The 16,280-nt window shown below is 43.8% G+C and overlaps 2 protein-coding genes across 8 annotated transcripts in view; one reads left to right on the top strand and one right to left on the bottom strand.

Moving 5' to 3' along the window:
- Window positions 1-277: 277 nt before the first annotated feature.
- SOWAHC (sosondowah ankyrin repeat domain family member C) lies at window positions 278-2,988 on the bottom strand. The gene has a single exon (XM_028512839.2). The coding sequence runs from the start codon at window positions 2,844-2,846 to the stop codon at window positions 1,245-1,247; it is 1,602 nt and encodes a 533-aa protein (XP_028368640.1). The 5' UTR covers window positions 2,847-2,988; the 3' UTR covers window positions 278-1,244.
- A 110-nt stretch (window positions 2,989-3,098) lies between these two features.
- SEPTIN10 (septin 10) overlaps window positions 3,099-16,280 on the top strand; it is a 78,437-nt gene continuing 65,255 nt past the window's right edge. For 3 of the 7 annotated variants that reach the window (XR_004903350.1, XM_036026644.1, XM_036026643.1), the window contains exon 1: window positions 3,365-3,519. Coding sequence is in view for 4 of the 7 variants with exons in the window: in XM_036026644.1 (XP_035882537.1) it covers window positions 3,493-3,519 (27 nt within the window). In the remaining 3 variants the exon portion in view is untranslated. Of the gene's footprint in view, window positions 3,520-16,280 lie in introns of all 7 variants that reach the window. The other 4 variants (XM_036026640.1, XM_036026642.1, XM_036026646.1 and 1 more) reach the window with 4 other exon arrangements.

The raw sequence follows: 16,280 nt of genomic DNA, 5'->3' as shown, positions 1-16,280 counted from the left end.
TAAGGAGTTGAAATTACATTTGGCAGTTTGAAGGCAACTGCGAGGCTGATGTGGCCCACAGTGAAAATGAGTCTGACACCTCTGATCTATAAGATTCCGGGAAACAATGAAAAATTGGAAGAATTTAGTATTTTAAACATTTTCAAAATACTGCTACAAAGCATAGAGACTATGAGTTTTATTAGTAAAACAAAATGTACCTCAAGCGAGTCATTACGTTGATTTAATGATTACTTCACAGAAGTACAGGTTCACTAACATTTATGCCAATTTTCACTAATCATCCAAACCAGAAAAGTTCCTATATGCAGTTCAACTCTAAGCACCAACAAGTAGGATCATGTCAAATAGAACCAATAGTTACATAATTCCAGAATAAAAACTTCAGCAAATTTAGATTTTTAGAATAGCAAAACAAGTTAATAAGAATCAGAACCAAAGGCAGTATTTTACTTAAAAATACCATAGATTGTTAAAGATGTTTTCTTTATATAAAAATTTGTATGGTTATTAATAATGTACCTTAATACTGAGTGCAGTGGTATGAGATATTTAAGAGGAAAACATACTATAGATTAACTCAAAAGTGAATGTTGTCTATTTTTTCAGTTCAGTGACCAAACCTGAAATTGCTTTTTAAAAAATAGTTGGACACTACTTATAGTACAGATAGGATACCAATGGAGTTACCATTTTTACTCACATTATTCTCTAATTAGTATTTTTGCATTCCAACTCTACCTTACCCTCCGTAGCATCTTAAAAATCAAATGCAATTAGTAAAAACTACAGGGAGTATGTAGTTTTGTTCACACTTAACAAATACTAAGTTTCACTACAATTTGCATTTCTTGTTTTTGGAATAGTAACTACTTTCAAAAACATATACATAAAAGTGCAATATTCCTTACTTTGCATGGCATCCAATAATGGTTAAATCAAAGAAACCCTCAGTCATCAATTCTGTACCCCCAATTTTAGATCCATTTCTAGTCCTCACAAACAGGGACTCCAAGGTAGAGGGCTGGCATAAGGAAAAGAGGCTTAGGTGAAGGTTTGATGAATCACTTGGTAAAACCACCTCACCCAGAATACTTAGGGGGAAATGTCCCTGACCCATTCCAACCCACCAAGTACGAATGCATAATTTAGCCTAGGTCTTTTCCCGTGTCACTTACTTGCTTACACCCAGTATTCTATTTCGCAAGACAAATACAACTTAGAATTTCCTAAAAAAAATATTTTTACCCGAATACATTGGACTTCGGTCTCAATTTGAATGAGGATAAGTGGACTTTAAGAGACCGATCCTCTTCTTCCTGCTCCCCTTCCTCCAGAGGCTGCTCTGAGTCTCTGAAAGAGGGTGTGGTGTGTATGATCTGGGTTCGGAAATGCATTTTGTTGAGTCTGGGTTTTATTCGCCCACTAGAGCTGCCTGAAGCTTTGCGACCTGGGTCCTTTGCTTTGCTTCCAGTCCATCCCTCAGCCAGGTGATGATGGTGGTGGTGGTGATGATCCCCTCCATCCTCCAGGACATGCGAAAATTTGTGGGCGATGAGGTGCGAAGGTAGTACCTTTGAAAACCTCCAGCGCCCTACCCCGCTGCCCGCTGCGCTGTCCCCGTCGTCCTCGTCTAGGTCTCCTACCAGGTTCTTTATTTCTTCGGCGATGCTCTGACTCAGGTACTGCGAGGCCTTTTTCCCACTGTAGTCCCTGACGTCCACATCTGCGTCATAGGCCCCCACTAGCAACTTCACCACCTCCACGTGCCCATGCATGGCTGCCAAGTGAAGGGCTGTGTAGCCTCCACTTGTCCTGGCGTTGATGTTTACTGGCAGCTGATGTTTGTTGGCAAAGTTGACCAGCATGGCCAGGAGCTCCTGCCGGCCGTGCTTGGCAGCCCAGTGCAAGCAGGTGAAGCCAGTGATGAAGTCCCGCTTAGCCAGCAGGCCGGGCTCGCAAGTGAGCAACGTTTCTAGGCTGTCCCACTTGCCGTCCGAGGCTGAGAGCATCCAGGCGTGTTCCAAAGGGTCCAGCGTCACGGAGCCTCCGCTGCTGCTCTCCTCCTCCGCCGACGAAGCAACAGATGCGCTGTCCGAGTCAGCCCCGCCTCTGCCGCGTCCTACCCCAGAGAAGCCCCCGGGGCTGCTGCCTCCAGTACAGATGCTCCTCTTCAGCTGCGGGGAACTGCCCATCACAAGATCCCGGAGGTTTTGGCGAGTAGACCTCGGGGTGGTGGTCCCCGCGGGAGAGCTTTCCCCTTCCGCCTCCTCGCAGCCGTGGGACTTGGGTTCCAGGTCCTCGCTGGTCGCTGGGGCCGGTGCCCCAGTCGGAGGCTGCGCGTTTCTCTTGCGGGCCCCGCCATTCATGGGCGGCCAACTCCGGCTGTCGTCCGCCACACTGGTCGGCCCAGGAATGGCTGCACTACGCTCCCCTCCGCCGGGCTCACAGACGGGACCTCCGAGCGCCAACGGCGCCGCCGCCTCGAGGCACAGGCCACTCTCAAGGTCCTCTGCCCGGCCGTCGGGCCTCTCTGGGGCGACGCCTTGGGGCTCGGCCTCAGCGGTCACCGAGATGTGGGGCAGGTCCCGAGGGGGCACGGCCTTGGGCGACGGTGGCCCCCCGTAGAACCTCCTCTTGAGGTGCACATACTTAGAGCCATCGGCGGGGTCTGTGCGCACGGTGGCCACCGCGTTCACCAGCTCCTTGAAGCGGGCGCGCTGCTCCGGCTCCTTGCCCAGGGCGCCGGAGAAGTGCTGCACCAGCTCGGAGCGCCGGACTCGGCCCCCGCGCTCCTCGAGGAAGTGCAGCACCGCCTCTGGGCCGAGCTTTGCCGGGCGCTCCATCCGTGGTCTCGCGGCTCGCTCAGTGGCTAGCAGGCAGGCGGTTCAACCTGGCCCCATCGCCGCCGGTTCCCGGCTGCGAGTTCCTCAGGATCCAAATTTCTAGTCTGCGGCGGCAGACGCAGGCAACAGCTCGCCCCGCCGCGCCCAGCGCAAACACGCCTCCGCCCGCCCCGCCCCACTCCTTTCCGGTCCCGCGCTGACCGCAATCTCTGCTCCAGCCAGCCTCCCGCGAAGACCAGCCCCCAGGCACCGCCCACTTCCGGCTCTCTTACCGGCGGTACTAGCTTCTCCCTCGGTCTCCGTAAGCTTGTTGAAGGGTTCCCGGCTGCATTTCTGCGCGTCCTGTCCCTCACGTTCCCAGTGTCCTCCAGTTACCTTTCCCTTGCAAGTCTCAAGAAACATAAAAGGATGCTCCAGTAAGAGCCTAACTCGCAACCGCCTCCAGCTTGGCTCCGCCCCTTCACCGGCCGGTGGAGGCCCGCCCTTCTCATAGCACCGCCTACGGCCCGTGTCCCGAGCGACTGGCGTGTTCAGCCCTCCCTGGCCCCCTCCTGGCTCCCTCCGTTAGGACTTGCTGGTCTGGGCTTGGCTGAGACCGCTGTTCTGCTGGCCCTCAGCCTGCTTCCCTCAGCTACCACCCGGAACCATGACGTCTGAGGAGGCGCGGCACCTGGTGAGTTTGGGCGACCCTTTCCCAGGGCCTGACTCCCAGGACCTCCGCCTCGGCGTTCCCGGGGTCCCAACGTAATTTCCTCCCGCTGGAGCTTGGGCAGGCAGCTGCTCCCGGCTGCGTCCGGCCCCGGCGGCGGAGTTGGTGGGGACCTGCCTTCCACGGTCTTCTCGGGCTTCGCGGCCGGCCGGTCCGACGGAGGGATGCGAAAACTCTCTCCTGTTGTCCGCGGAGCTTTGGCGGGCGGCCCGCACCTGGCTCTCAGAGTGCGCGGTAGCTCGTAGCGCCGGGCGGGAGTGGCTTGCGTGGCTTCCCATGTTAGCCAAAAGTTGAATCTGAAACTGATCGTGGGTCCTTCGTTTTTATAACGGTTCTGGGCGCACAGAGACAATGAATAAAACTGTAGTGATCTTCTATAGTTGTGTACCTTTACCTGACTCTACTCGCTGAGGTCCCGCCGGTTTGTTCACTGCTTGGTGTAACCCGACTGTGCCCTAGTCTAAGAAGTCCTCCGCCTCCTTTTCCTAGCCCCGCACCCCACAACTTTTTCTTTTGCCTTTGCACCCTCGTACATTAAAATAACACGTGTGACTGATTTGTTCGGTGGTTTATACCTTTCAAGTCAGTTTTATATATCATTTAATAGTAAGCCAGCCTTTCTGAAAATGTGGTCACAATTCTGTTATTTACCTTTTTCACATTCCTTTTCTTTTGAGTATACGTTGAATTTCTCAAAGCTACAGGATATGGAATGACCCCACCGCGGGGCCGATGGAATGTGTCTCTGAAAATACTTGTCTTTTAAATACTTTGTTTTAATTTCTTATACTATAAAATCAGTGATTGTAATCCATGCAATCAAAACCTCTTTGGGAACCTGAGACCAAAAAGTTTGAGAACTGATCTAAGCAATCTCCTGAATTTCTTCTGTAGAAACAGATTTCAGATTGTAGCTTGAGAGGGCTGGGAGGAAAGCATTTCATGGACCCATGCATTGGAGTTTGTGGTGTGGCAATATTTATTTAGATGGAAATAGAAGACTGCCCCTGGCTCTGACCCATGTGGCTCAGTTGGTGGGAGCATCTCCCTCTAACTGAAAGATTGAAGATTCCTTTCCAGTAAGGGCACATGTTGGGGTTGTGAGTGCAATCCGTGGCCTGGGCACATACAATCCCCATATGAGTGGATTTGGAAGGCAACTGATTGATGTTTTTCTCTTGCATGGATGTTACCCTCTCTCCCTTCCTCCTTCTTTAAAAAGCAATGGAACCTCTGGTGAGAATTTAAAAAATAAAATAAAATACATCCCCTGTGTGCCATCTCCATCAGTTCCACCATGGAAAAAGTCCAACTGTTTCTTCAGCAAGCCCAAAACAAAGGCCAGTGCCCAGAGTTTCTGTTTCATATTACACCTTACTCCTTTGGAGCTCACAGGCAGCTGCTAAGCCATCTCAGTCCCTGTCTAGGTAGTTGAGTGCTATTCAGGGCTGCACTGCTGTACCTATGTAAGAGAGTGCAGCCAGGGAGTCCCCAAAAGAAGAATTTGTAATGGGGTCCAGAACTCAGAGGGTCCTGGAAATATTAAAAATATGGGATGTCCGCACCCCCACAGGTCTGAGCTGGGGGATGGGATACATGGAGCAAGGCCATTGAGTTATTTTGCATAGCAACAGTTTTGCAGATAATTTCTAGAACAGTCATTTAACATATCTATAACCTTTAATTGGTTTCATAGATATGTTAAATAGCTGTGGCCATGCTTTGAGCCAGGGAGAAGGGAGTGACTTCCACCCAAGGTATAACTGGGAGGCAACTCCCCCTGGTTACAGAGCCTGCCTGAGAGCTTGGGGATGATTGACTCCACACCATGGGACCATGCCTGCCCAGAATCGTGTGGCAGCCCAGAAAAGCTGGAAAATACTGGAATGCTGGCAAGTATAGCCGATTGTGGGAGGAGTCGGAAATGGGGCTGCAGAGGGAGATTAGCGCCAGGATTTAAACCCAGGAGTGGCAGCCATGACAAGAGTCACACAGACTTTGGCAAAGAATCACCACATAGCTTTGGCAGGGGAAAATCACATGGCTTTGGGTCTCCCTTTGCCATGCAGCTTAGGAACTTTGCCATGCAGCTTAGGAAGCCAGAAAGCAAGATGTAGCAACCATGCAGAGTTCTCTCTTAGCAGTTCAGAAGAATGCATGAAAGACATTGTAGGAGGGAAAGGGGTGAAAGGGCTCTTGCTGGTGGGTCATGAGAAGGTGCCATGTGGTTTTGGATTAAGAACTAGAAATCCCGGCAACACAGCTAATGGTGCTGGGAACCAAGGGAGGCCTGCCAGGCGAGCATAGATTATTGGGAGGAACTGGGAGCTACCTGAGCCTTGGACCTCTATTTCTTTTCCTGAGATATGGTACCCCAGACCAGGCAAAGGAAGGAAGGAAGGACTGTGTGTGTTTGTGGGTGTTTTCAGCAACTTTGGGATTTTTGTTACAGGGTGCAGCCAAGAGGGGGGACCACAAATGGGCATCTGAAATGGGGTCCGGAACTCAAGGTGTCCAGGGGATTTTTGGATGTCCTCACTCCCACTCCCCAGGTGTGGGTTGGGGGAAGGGACAAATGGAGCAGGGCCATTGAGAGCTGTTTTGCATAGCAACAGCCTTGCAGCTAACCTCTGGTGTGGTCATTTAACATATCTATAGCCTTTGGCTGGTTGCTTAGATATGTTAAATAGCTGTGGCCAGGCTCAAGATCAAGGGGATGGAAAGGGATCTCCCCCCAAGAGATGGGACTGGGGGGCAGGTCCCCTGAGTTATAGTGCCTGCGTGGGAACTGGGAGAAGATTGGCTCCATGACATGGGGTGACACCTGCCCAGACCCACGATGGCGACCAGAAAAGCTGGAGAAGACTGCAGATTGAGGGCAAGTGTGCCCAAGTGTAGGAGGAGTTGGAAATGGGGCTGCAGAAGAAGATTGGCCTGGGGATTTAAACCCAGACACGGCAGCCATTGAGAGAGAACCACGTGGCCTGGACAGAGTGGAGACTCCCACAGCCCTGAGAGGGAGAACCACGCAGCCTGGACAGAGTGGGGACTCTCCCTTCCCGCAGCCCTGAGAGAGGGAGAACCACGCGGCCTTGACAGAGTGGAGACTCCTGCAGCCCTGAGAGAGGGGGAACCACAGGGCTTGGACAGAGCGGGGACTCCCGTGGCCCTGGGAGGGAGGAGCACATGCCTTTGCCAGAGTGGGGACCCCCGCAGCTTTAGAAGGGGGAACCACCACCTGGTTTTAGCAGAGATCCCGGCGACTCAGCGGAGGGTGCTGGGAACCCAGGGAGGTCTCCCAGTCGAGATGGAGTACTAACTGGGAAGAACCAGAGGACTGCCTGAGCCATGGACTTCTATTTCCTTTCCTGAGATACGGTACTCTGGACTGGGCAAAGGGGGAAGGAAGGAAGGACTGCGTCTGTTTGTGGGTGTTTTAAAAGGGACTTTAGGATTTTCGATAAAGACATTAGGTCACTACTTTAAGTTTGTATAGTATTAAATAAACATTTCCTTTCCTTTTCACGAATCTCTGGCATTGAGAGACGTCTTTCCTTGGGCGGCGGACATGACGGACCTGGGGGCCTTCTTTCAATAATAGTATATCGTCCCAGGCCCCCCTTGTTTGTTCTGTAACATTTTGATGAAAATATTAATTCATTACTCTTAAGTCTGTATAACCTGAATAAATAATTCCTTTCCTATTCACCAATCCCTAACATGAAGGTATAATTCTGGCGATGGGCAAGGCGAACCTAGTACAGGGGGACCCCAGGAGAATGGGGGTCCATTTGGTAACATTGTGGGACCCATTTCCCTGGTGGCTAATCTGGGAAAATCATGGGAGACCGCATGTACAGTAGCTTTAAAGTAATACAACTACTTGTAGATGCACAGTAAAAGCCTGCCAAAACTAACCAGGAAGGATTTGTCCTATAAAAATAGAGTCCCTCTATCCCATGAGGTCAATCTCTGCTTGGAGTTGACCTGCTCCCATGTTCTCTGCTGTAAACTCTGGGTGTTCAGTTCGATTCTTTGTCTTGATCACCAAGAACCTGGTTACCTGTGCCCACCTGTGACACCTAGGCTCTTGCATGGAGTTTGCATTTGGAGGTCTCAAGGCTGCCTGCTCAAGCAGCTGTTGAACTCACATGTGCAAACTCATGGGGCTGGTGTATGTTCCCAGGTGAGAGAGATAGAATGTGTCCTTATTAAGCTGGGTTATATTATCTCAGGCTTGGGACTGACTAGGCACTTTTTAAAACTAACCAATCAACTTCTAAGTTTTCCTGAGCTTCTGATGGTCCCATCCCCTAGTCAATTGATCCCTTTTCCAGGTTAGATTGGCAGGCCTCTGTGGTCAGGTACCTTCCCTATTGCCAATGTGCTTATCTCACCCTGATACACTCCCACCCCCAATCAGTTATAGCAGTGCTCCTCCTGGGGAGATTTACTGTGAGCTCCATCTTGATGACTATTTGCTGGAGTGTGAATGAGTCTGTAAATGCTATAGCTTCCTGGTGAAGCAAACAGACTTATACTCCCTCGTTGATTATGGTTATTAATGTCTGATTGCCTTTGCTTCCTTCCTTTGTTAATAACTAGCTAACTACCTACTATAACAATAGTAATCTTCAGAATTAAACTTGGGCTGGAGAGAGCACTTCATTTAATTGGTGTTGAATTTCTTATCAATTGCTGCACTTATTTTGCAATACAGAAATAAGGCTACCTTTATTTATTTTCTAATTAAGCTTTTCATGTTGAGATCATGGTAGATTTACATGCAGTAAAGATCCCTGCACCCTTTATTTAATTTTCTTCAATAATAACATTTGCAAAACCATAGTACAATATGGTACCACAAGTAGGACATTAACATCAATATTGTGAAAATAGAGAACTTTCCATCACCATAAGGATCCTTTTTATACCCATTCCCACTTCATTTCCATCCCACCTCCCCCTTAACCTCCAACAACTACTAACTTGTTCTTCATTTGTGTACTTTTGTCATTTCATGACTGTGATATAACAGAATCACACAGTACTTAACATTTGGGGATTGGATTTTTTTCTCTCAGCAATCTTCTCTGGAGCTTCATCCAAGTTGTTGCATGAAATCGTTAGTTTGTTCCTTTTAAATTGTTGAGTAGTAGTCTGTGGTATGGATATACCACGCTTTGTTTGAAGGGCATCTAGGTTGTTGGGCTATTATGAATGCAACTGGTATAGACACATGCACAGTGTCTATAATGTAATATAACATAATGAAAATATAGGTCTTCAGTTCTTTAGGATACATTCCCAGCAGTACAGTTGCTCAGTCATGTAGTAGCTGGATAAAGATTTTTTTAAGAAACTGCTAAACTGTTTCCCAGCATTTTGCACATTTTCCATTCCCACCAGCAATGGATGAGAGATCAGGCTCTCCACATCTTCACCAGCATTTGGAGTTCCTATTTTTTATTTAGACATTTTGATAGGTGTGTAGTGATTTATTGTGGTTTAGATTGTGTTTCTGTAATAGCTAATGATGTTAAACATCTTTTCATGAGTTTATTTACCATCTGCATATGCTCTTCAGTGAAATGTCTTTGCCCATTTTCCAAATGGATTTTTAAAAATTGTTGGTTTTATTTTTAAAAATATATTCTAAATACTAGTTCTTCTTCAATAGGTGATTTGCAAATGTTTTCTTTGTGGTTTTCTCATCTTAACAGAATCCTTTGCAGATCAAAATTTTTAATTTTATAAAAGCTTTTTTATTTCAATTTTTCCTCCCATGAATTGTGCTTTTGTTGTTAAGTATAAGAAATCTTTGACTAACTGAAGATTCCAAAAGTATTCTCTTATGATTTTCTTCTAAAAGTTTTCCAGTCTGTGGGGTTTTTTTTTTTTTTTTTTTAAGATTTTATTTATTTACTTTCAGAGACAGGGAAGGGAGGGGGAAATAGAGTGAGAGAAACATCAGTGTGCAAAAGATACATCTACCAGTTGCCTCTCACACCCCCCAACTAAAGACCTAGCCTGCAACGCAGGCATGTGCCTTACCAGGAATCAAACTGGTGCCCTTTGGTTCACAGGCGGGCACTCAATCCACTGAGCCACACCAGTCAGGGCTCCAGTCTATGTTTTGACCCATTTTGAGTTAATTTTTATATAAGTTATGAAATTTAGGTCAAGGTTTTTTTTTGGGGGGGGGTGGTTAACTAGTGATGTTCCAGCACCATTTGTCAGAAGAGCTGTCTGTCCTCTTTTGAATTGCTTTTGCACTTTTGTCAAAACTCAGTTGAACTTATTTTTGTGGATCTGTTTCTGGGTTTTCTATTAGCACAGCTTGATTCCTGTCATTAAATTACAAGTCTTGAAATACAGTATACTGATTCCTCTCACTTTATTTTCAAAATTTGTTTTTTCTATTCTAGTTCCTTTGCCTTTAGTTATAAATTTTAGATTAGTCTTATCAAATAATTTTGCTGGGATTTTTATAGGAATTATTTTAAATCTGTATGTCAGTTTACGGAGAAGTGATATTTACTACATTGAGTTTTCCAATGTGTCCAACTTATGGACACATTATTTCTCTCATTATCTTCATGTTTTCTTTGATTTCTTTTATCAGCATTACTTACCATACAAGTCCTACGTATGTTTTGTTACACTCACAATAGTTCCCCCATTTTGCCAGTACGTACATTCCAAGATCCCAATTAGATTTCTGAAACTATGGGTAGTTATCAAATCCTATATGTGTTATGTTTCTTATACCCACACCATTTCCATTTAAAAAGGAAGCATTTTGCAGCTTCTCTTTGGCATATCCAAATTTCCAGCATCACTACTCAAACTTTGGGACTGTTACAGTGTAAAATAAGGGTTACTAAACACAAGCACTGCCATACTGTTGATCCTACAATTGAGACGTTACTAAGTGAGTAACAGATGGGTAGCTTATACATAGTGTGGATACACTGGACAAGGGGATGATTTGCATCCTGAACAGGATGGTGTGAGATTTCATAATGTTACTTCAAAACAGTCTGCAATAAAAACTTAAGAATTTTTCTGAAATTTTCCATTTAATATTTTCCGACTGGTTGATCATGGGAACTGAAACTATGGAGCAAAACCATGAACAAAGGGGGACTACTGTACACCTATTTCTTTTTAGCAATTGTAAACTCTGTCTATACACTCATTCTTAAAATAACATGAAATGCCTTCAATTGTATTTACCAATCATGAAAAAAGAACTTTAAAATTTTCTTTAACATATATGTTTTTAAAACTAAAGGGAACTTTAGGCATTTTTATCTTTTTTGGACATATGTTTACTTTTTTAGTGGTCTAGTAACCTCTAAAGATCTTTGCAAATATTTAAGTATTTAAGATATGTTATATGTGGATTCATAATTGAATACTACCAAATGTAAAAGTGCATTTACTATGGCAAGGATTGTAGTGGTTGCATATTACATATATCCTCCCAACCCCATGAGCTGAGTACTATTTCCATTTTGGGGAGAATGAGGATTATTTTTCAAACTTTGTTGAACACACTGTCTTTTGTTTATGTTATCATTGTACCTCCTTACCCCAGGCCCTCATTCATGGCTTTGGCAGTTAACTTAGTGCATCAACAGTTTGCATCTGTTGCCACCCATAAACAATTCTAACAGGCTTCTTAAGCCATACATTTATATTGGTGAAAATAGAGGTTTGGCTACCTGCCACCTCAAAAGCCAAATTTGTGAAGCTGGTGCTGGTGCAAAAGGAAAGAGGTTTATTCAGGTGCTGCCCAGCCTGAGAGAATACTGGAACTCATTTCAAAGACCATCTCATTATCAAGACTAAGACAAAAGCCAGTGTCCAGAGTTCCTGCTCTGTTCCAGAGCACAGTTCTTTGAAGACTACAGGCAGCTGCTAAGTGGTCACAGTCTCCATCCAGGTAGTGTAACATGTTCCCACTGCTGTCTGTTTCAGGCTCCTTCCAGGAAGCTTGTAAGTAGAGCCCAAAAAGCCATGGGCCATGCAGCTTCTAGGGCTGCAAGGTCGTGTGCTCCCAAGCAAGAAAATGAAGCGAGCTCACCAGCAAATGTGTCATTAGGTGGGGTAGAGAAAGACAGAGAGAGGGGCTCTCTGAGAGTGCAGGTCTTGAGGTGGCAAGTCCACGAGCAAGATAGAGCAAGAAGAGCATATTTCTTTGTTCCCCTGGGATTGTATTAGCTTGGGTATGGAACTGACCCAGAGGTTTCTCAAAATGATCAACTTCCCAAACTTTTACATGCTTTGGGTGGGTCTTCCTCCCAACCAATTGCTTCTTTCTCCAGCTTAGACTGACAGGCCTCTTTAGCACCTCCTACGCCATTTTTACTTCTAAGGAGCCTGTGCCTGCCTTCCTCTGGTCCCACCCCCAGTCTGGTATAGGAATGAGAGGGAGGGCTTTTTCCTCTCCCCAATTATCTTACTTTTGCATGCTCAGTCTAAGAACCTCCCCTTGCCACCATCCAGCCTGTAAGGGAGACTCCTTGGGTAGATGCTCTGGCACCCTGGACAGACTGTCTACCAGTAACAATGTCATGTTCTCCTCTCTTGTGACATAGGTCATTGAGATAATTCTAGGGACTCTTTTAGGAGATGATAGGCTGCTTGTCATATAGTAACAGAGAATCTGTTGTATAGAAAAGAATTATAATTTCCAGTTTCCACGTAACACTAAGTGCCAAAAAAACCCAATACTGAAATGTAATTTGAACAAATGGAGAAAATATTTTAATCTCATTTTTCATTTGTATATTTTGCTGTACATTTCCTTTATTATTGCTGTTTATAAAAAATTGTCTTAATCATTTTGTTTATCCTCAGATAGTCCAAGTTTTTTGTTACCTACTACTTTATTATGTATTAATTACTTTTAGTTTGAAAATTTTGTTATATCTTTATAAATTAACGTTTTCATTGAGGTATAATTTATGTACACTGAAATTTACTCTTTTAAAAAAAGGTTTTATTTATTTTTAGAGAGAACAGAAGGGAGGGTGAAAGAAAGGGAGGAAAATGTTGATGTGCAAAAGGTACATCGATTGGTTGCCTCCCACGTGCCCCTAACTGGGGACCTGGCCTGCAACCCGGGCATGTGCCCTGACTGGGAATTGAACCACCAACCTTTTAGTTCACAGGCCAGCACTCAATCCACTGAGCCACGTCAGCCAAGGTGAAATGTACTCTTTTTTAGTATAAAGTTTCATGAGTTTGGTAAGTATATATGGTTGTATGGCCACAATTGCAAACATGTAGAACATTTCCATCACCCCTCCTCCCCAAACTTCTTTGTCATCCTCCTCCTAATCTATGGCAATTACTGATTAGTTTTGTGTTCCTATTGTTTTGCCTTTACCAGAATTTCATATGTATGGAATTATTACAGCCTTTGAGCTGGTTTCCTTAGCTAAGAGTGATGCTTTTGAGATTCATCCATGTTGCTGCATGTATCTTTTTATTGTTGACTAATATTCCATTGTATGAACGTGACACAATTTATTTTGTACATCCTTTCTCCAGTTGAACAACGTTGGGGTTGCCTGCTGTTTTTAAGAGTTTTGAACAAAGTCACTACATAGATTCACATACAGGTTTTTATGTGAATATAAGTTTTCATTTCACTTGGGTTGATATCTAGGAGTAGGGTTGCTGAACATGTTTAACTTAAGAAAATGCCAAACTCTTTTGTACATGTTTGTACCAATTCACATTCCCAGCAGTAATGACTGAGAGTTCCTGTTGTCTGCATACTTGCCACTATTGTCAGGTTTTTAAAAAAGTAATTCTGATAATATATTTAGTGATATGTCATAATTTAATTTTGTTTCTTTAATGATTAATATTATTGAGCATCTTTTCATGTGCCTATTTGCCATCCCTATATCCTTGTGAAGTTTCTGTTCAAATTCTCTCCCATGCTTAAAATTGAGTTATTGTCTAATTACTATTGAGTTATACAAATATTTAAATATATATATATTTAAAATAGTCATTTAAGTCCTTTATTAGATAAATGGTTTACAGGTGTTTTATCCAAGATTGTGTCTTGTTTTTTTTCTCTTAACAGTGTGCTTTGAAGAACAGAAGTTTTTTTAGTTTATTAGTTCAGTTTATCATTTTTTCTTTATAAATCATGCTTTTGGTGTTATAACTAAGAAATCTTTGCCTAATGTAAGGCCACAAAGGTTTTTTTATAACTTTTCTTCTAGAAGTTTTAGGCTATCATTCATTTTCAGCTAATTTTTGTATATGGTGCAAGGTATGAAGGTATAAATCGAGGTTTGTTTTTTTTTTTTTTTGCACATGGGAGTCCAGTTCCGGTATTCTTTTTTAAAAAAGAGAATGTCCTAACTTCCAGCGAAGATGGAGGCATAGGTAGATATACTTTGCCTCCTCACACAACAAAAAGAAGGACAACAATAAATTTAAAAACAAAAACTAACTAGAACTAGCAGAAGATCAAACTGTATGGAAGTCAAACAACCAAGGAGCTAAGAAACATTCTTTCAAACTGGTAAGAGGCACGGAGACCAGCAGCTGGGTGGAGAAGAGGTGGGGGGCATGGCGGAGGCTGTTTCTTCCCTTCACTGTTGGTTCCCTGTGCATTTTCCTTTATTTCACTCTTCATAGATTTAATTTTTTCCTCTATTTTGTGACCATATTCAACCAATTCTGTGATCATCCTGATTATCAGTGTTTTGAACTGTGCATCTGATATGTTGGCTTACTCTTCATTGCTTAGTTGTATGTTTTCTGGAGCTGTGATCTGTTCTTTCGTTTGGGCCATATATTTTTTTTTTGTCTCACTGGGCCTGTGATGTAGTAAGGGGTGGAGCCTTAGGTATTCGCCAGGGCAGAGCAGCCCACATTGCTGCACTGTGGCACTGTCTGTAGGGGAGGGGTCAGAGAGGGAACAATGCCTTTGGCTTACTCTCCTCCAGCCCCACTTTCCCACGAACTCTCCTGTGAGACTGGGAGTTTCTTCCGCTGTGGCAGCCCCCTGCAGTATTTTACATCTAGGGGTTTTGAGCCTTCAGTTTCCTGTTCAGCCAGCCCTGCCTTGCCTGCATGTTTGTCCGTATTGCCATGCGTCCTCTTTTTTCGGCTGTGCCTCTTCCATCTCTGCTCCTCTTATCAGTCTAGATGGGTGTTTCTTTAACTCCTGGGTTGTTGGAGTTCTATGCAGTTTGATTTTCTGGCACTTCTGGTTTATTGTTTTTACATTGGTTGTTAAACCTTCTTTTTGGTTGTTCAAGAAAGCGAGTCATTTTGCCTCTGCCTCCATCTTGGCCGAAACTCCTGAAAAATTTCTCTGGCACTGCATTTCTCTTTGGCCACTCTGCCTCTCCCCCTCTCTGCTCCAGCTGGAGCTAGGTCTCCTTGCTGTTCCTCACATACAACAGCACACACCTGCCTCAGGATCTCTGCTGTTCTTAGTTTTTTCTGCCTGGAATGCTTTTCCTCCAGATATCCTTTTCACCAGCTCTGCACCTTTAACCCCTCAGGTCTTTTCAGTTAGACTTCCCTAATCACCCTGTTCAAAATGGCACCCCTCACTCATGCCATCTCCATATTTTTTATCCTTTCCTTCCTTTTTTTAAATTGCACTTATTATTCTCTATTATCATATCATAGCATATGCTTCTCTTTGATTTTTTGCCTCTCTTTCCCTAACTGGAGGGGAAGCTCTATAACAACATGATGCTTTTCTATTTTGTTAAGTTATATGTTCTTAGTGCTCAGGAAAGTTTCCTGGGACATAGTATGTATTTAATACATATCTTTTGAATAAATGCATTTGTATAGATATTTGAAGGAAATATATTCTTTTTCTAATTTAGTCTCTGTTAAATTCACATAAGTGATAATATTAATGTATATCAAGAAGAAAAGGAAACATTTATTCTACTCTCCCCAGAATCAGACTTTGTATATGCTCCCTCATATGCATAAATCATTTTTACTGTAACCATGGAGTCAAAAGTCTTATATGATTCTTTTCTCACTTAATATCACAGCATATAAGTTCTCTTTATTTTCATAATCATTGCTTATAGTTTTAGTAGTCATATTCTCCATAGTCAATATTTCATATAGACTCTTAGTATATGCAACTTTTTTCTTCCTTTGAAAACTTCTCACATAAAATGAAAATTTATCTGACATGTTGTATATTCTCACTTTTGAAAGTAGAATGATACCTTTTATACCACAGTCTGTTGCCAGTATTATAATATTTACTATGTTCAGTCTAAAAAAATCAGTCTGACAGGCTTGGTGAGTTGGGCTCAATTTTTAGTGCTTTTATCAATGTGGAAGAATTCAAGTCTATGGAATTGGTGAAAACTTCAAAAGTAATGGGAATTACCACTATATTTGTGTTTAATAATCATGTAAAAATTACCCAGATTAATTATACACTTGACTAAAGGTTCAGGTGATTAGGTAGAAAATCCTTGAGGGATCTAAGGTGCTCTTAGAAACCTTAAACTCAGTATTTCCGAAATTGCATCAAACCTGTGCTGATTTATCTCATTTTTTTTTCTGCTTCACAGTAACATCTGTCAAGTTATTTTAAGACACCCGAAGGCACCTATGGCCTCATTGTAAGGCAGAGTGCATGCCCAGCCCCCTGTTGCCTACTCCAGCTTGATGTCATCTGCTGTTCTCCTTGCACTTGA

The sequence above is a fragment of the Phyllostomus discolor genome, chromosome 5 (assembly GCF_004126475.2).
Source record: "Phyllostomus discolor isolate MPI-MPIP mPhyDis1 chromosome 5, mPhyDis1.pri.v3, whole genome shotgun sequence".
Taxonomy (NCBI): domain Eukaryota; kingdom Metazoa; phylum Chordata; class Mammalia; order Chiroptera; family Phyllostomidae; genus Phyllostomus; species Phyllostomus discolor.
This window is presented reverse-complemented; position numbering and strand designations above follow the sequence as displayed.

Bases quoted from the DNA above. Each gene is read 5' to 3' on its own strand.
- SOWAHC (XM_028512839.2), bottom strand. From the start codon at position 2,846: ATGGAGCGCCCGGCAAAGCTCGGCCCAGAGGCGGTGCTGCACTTCCTC.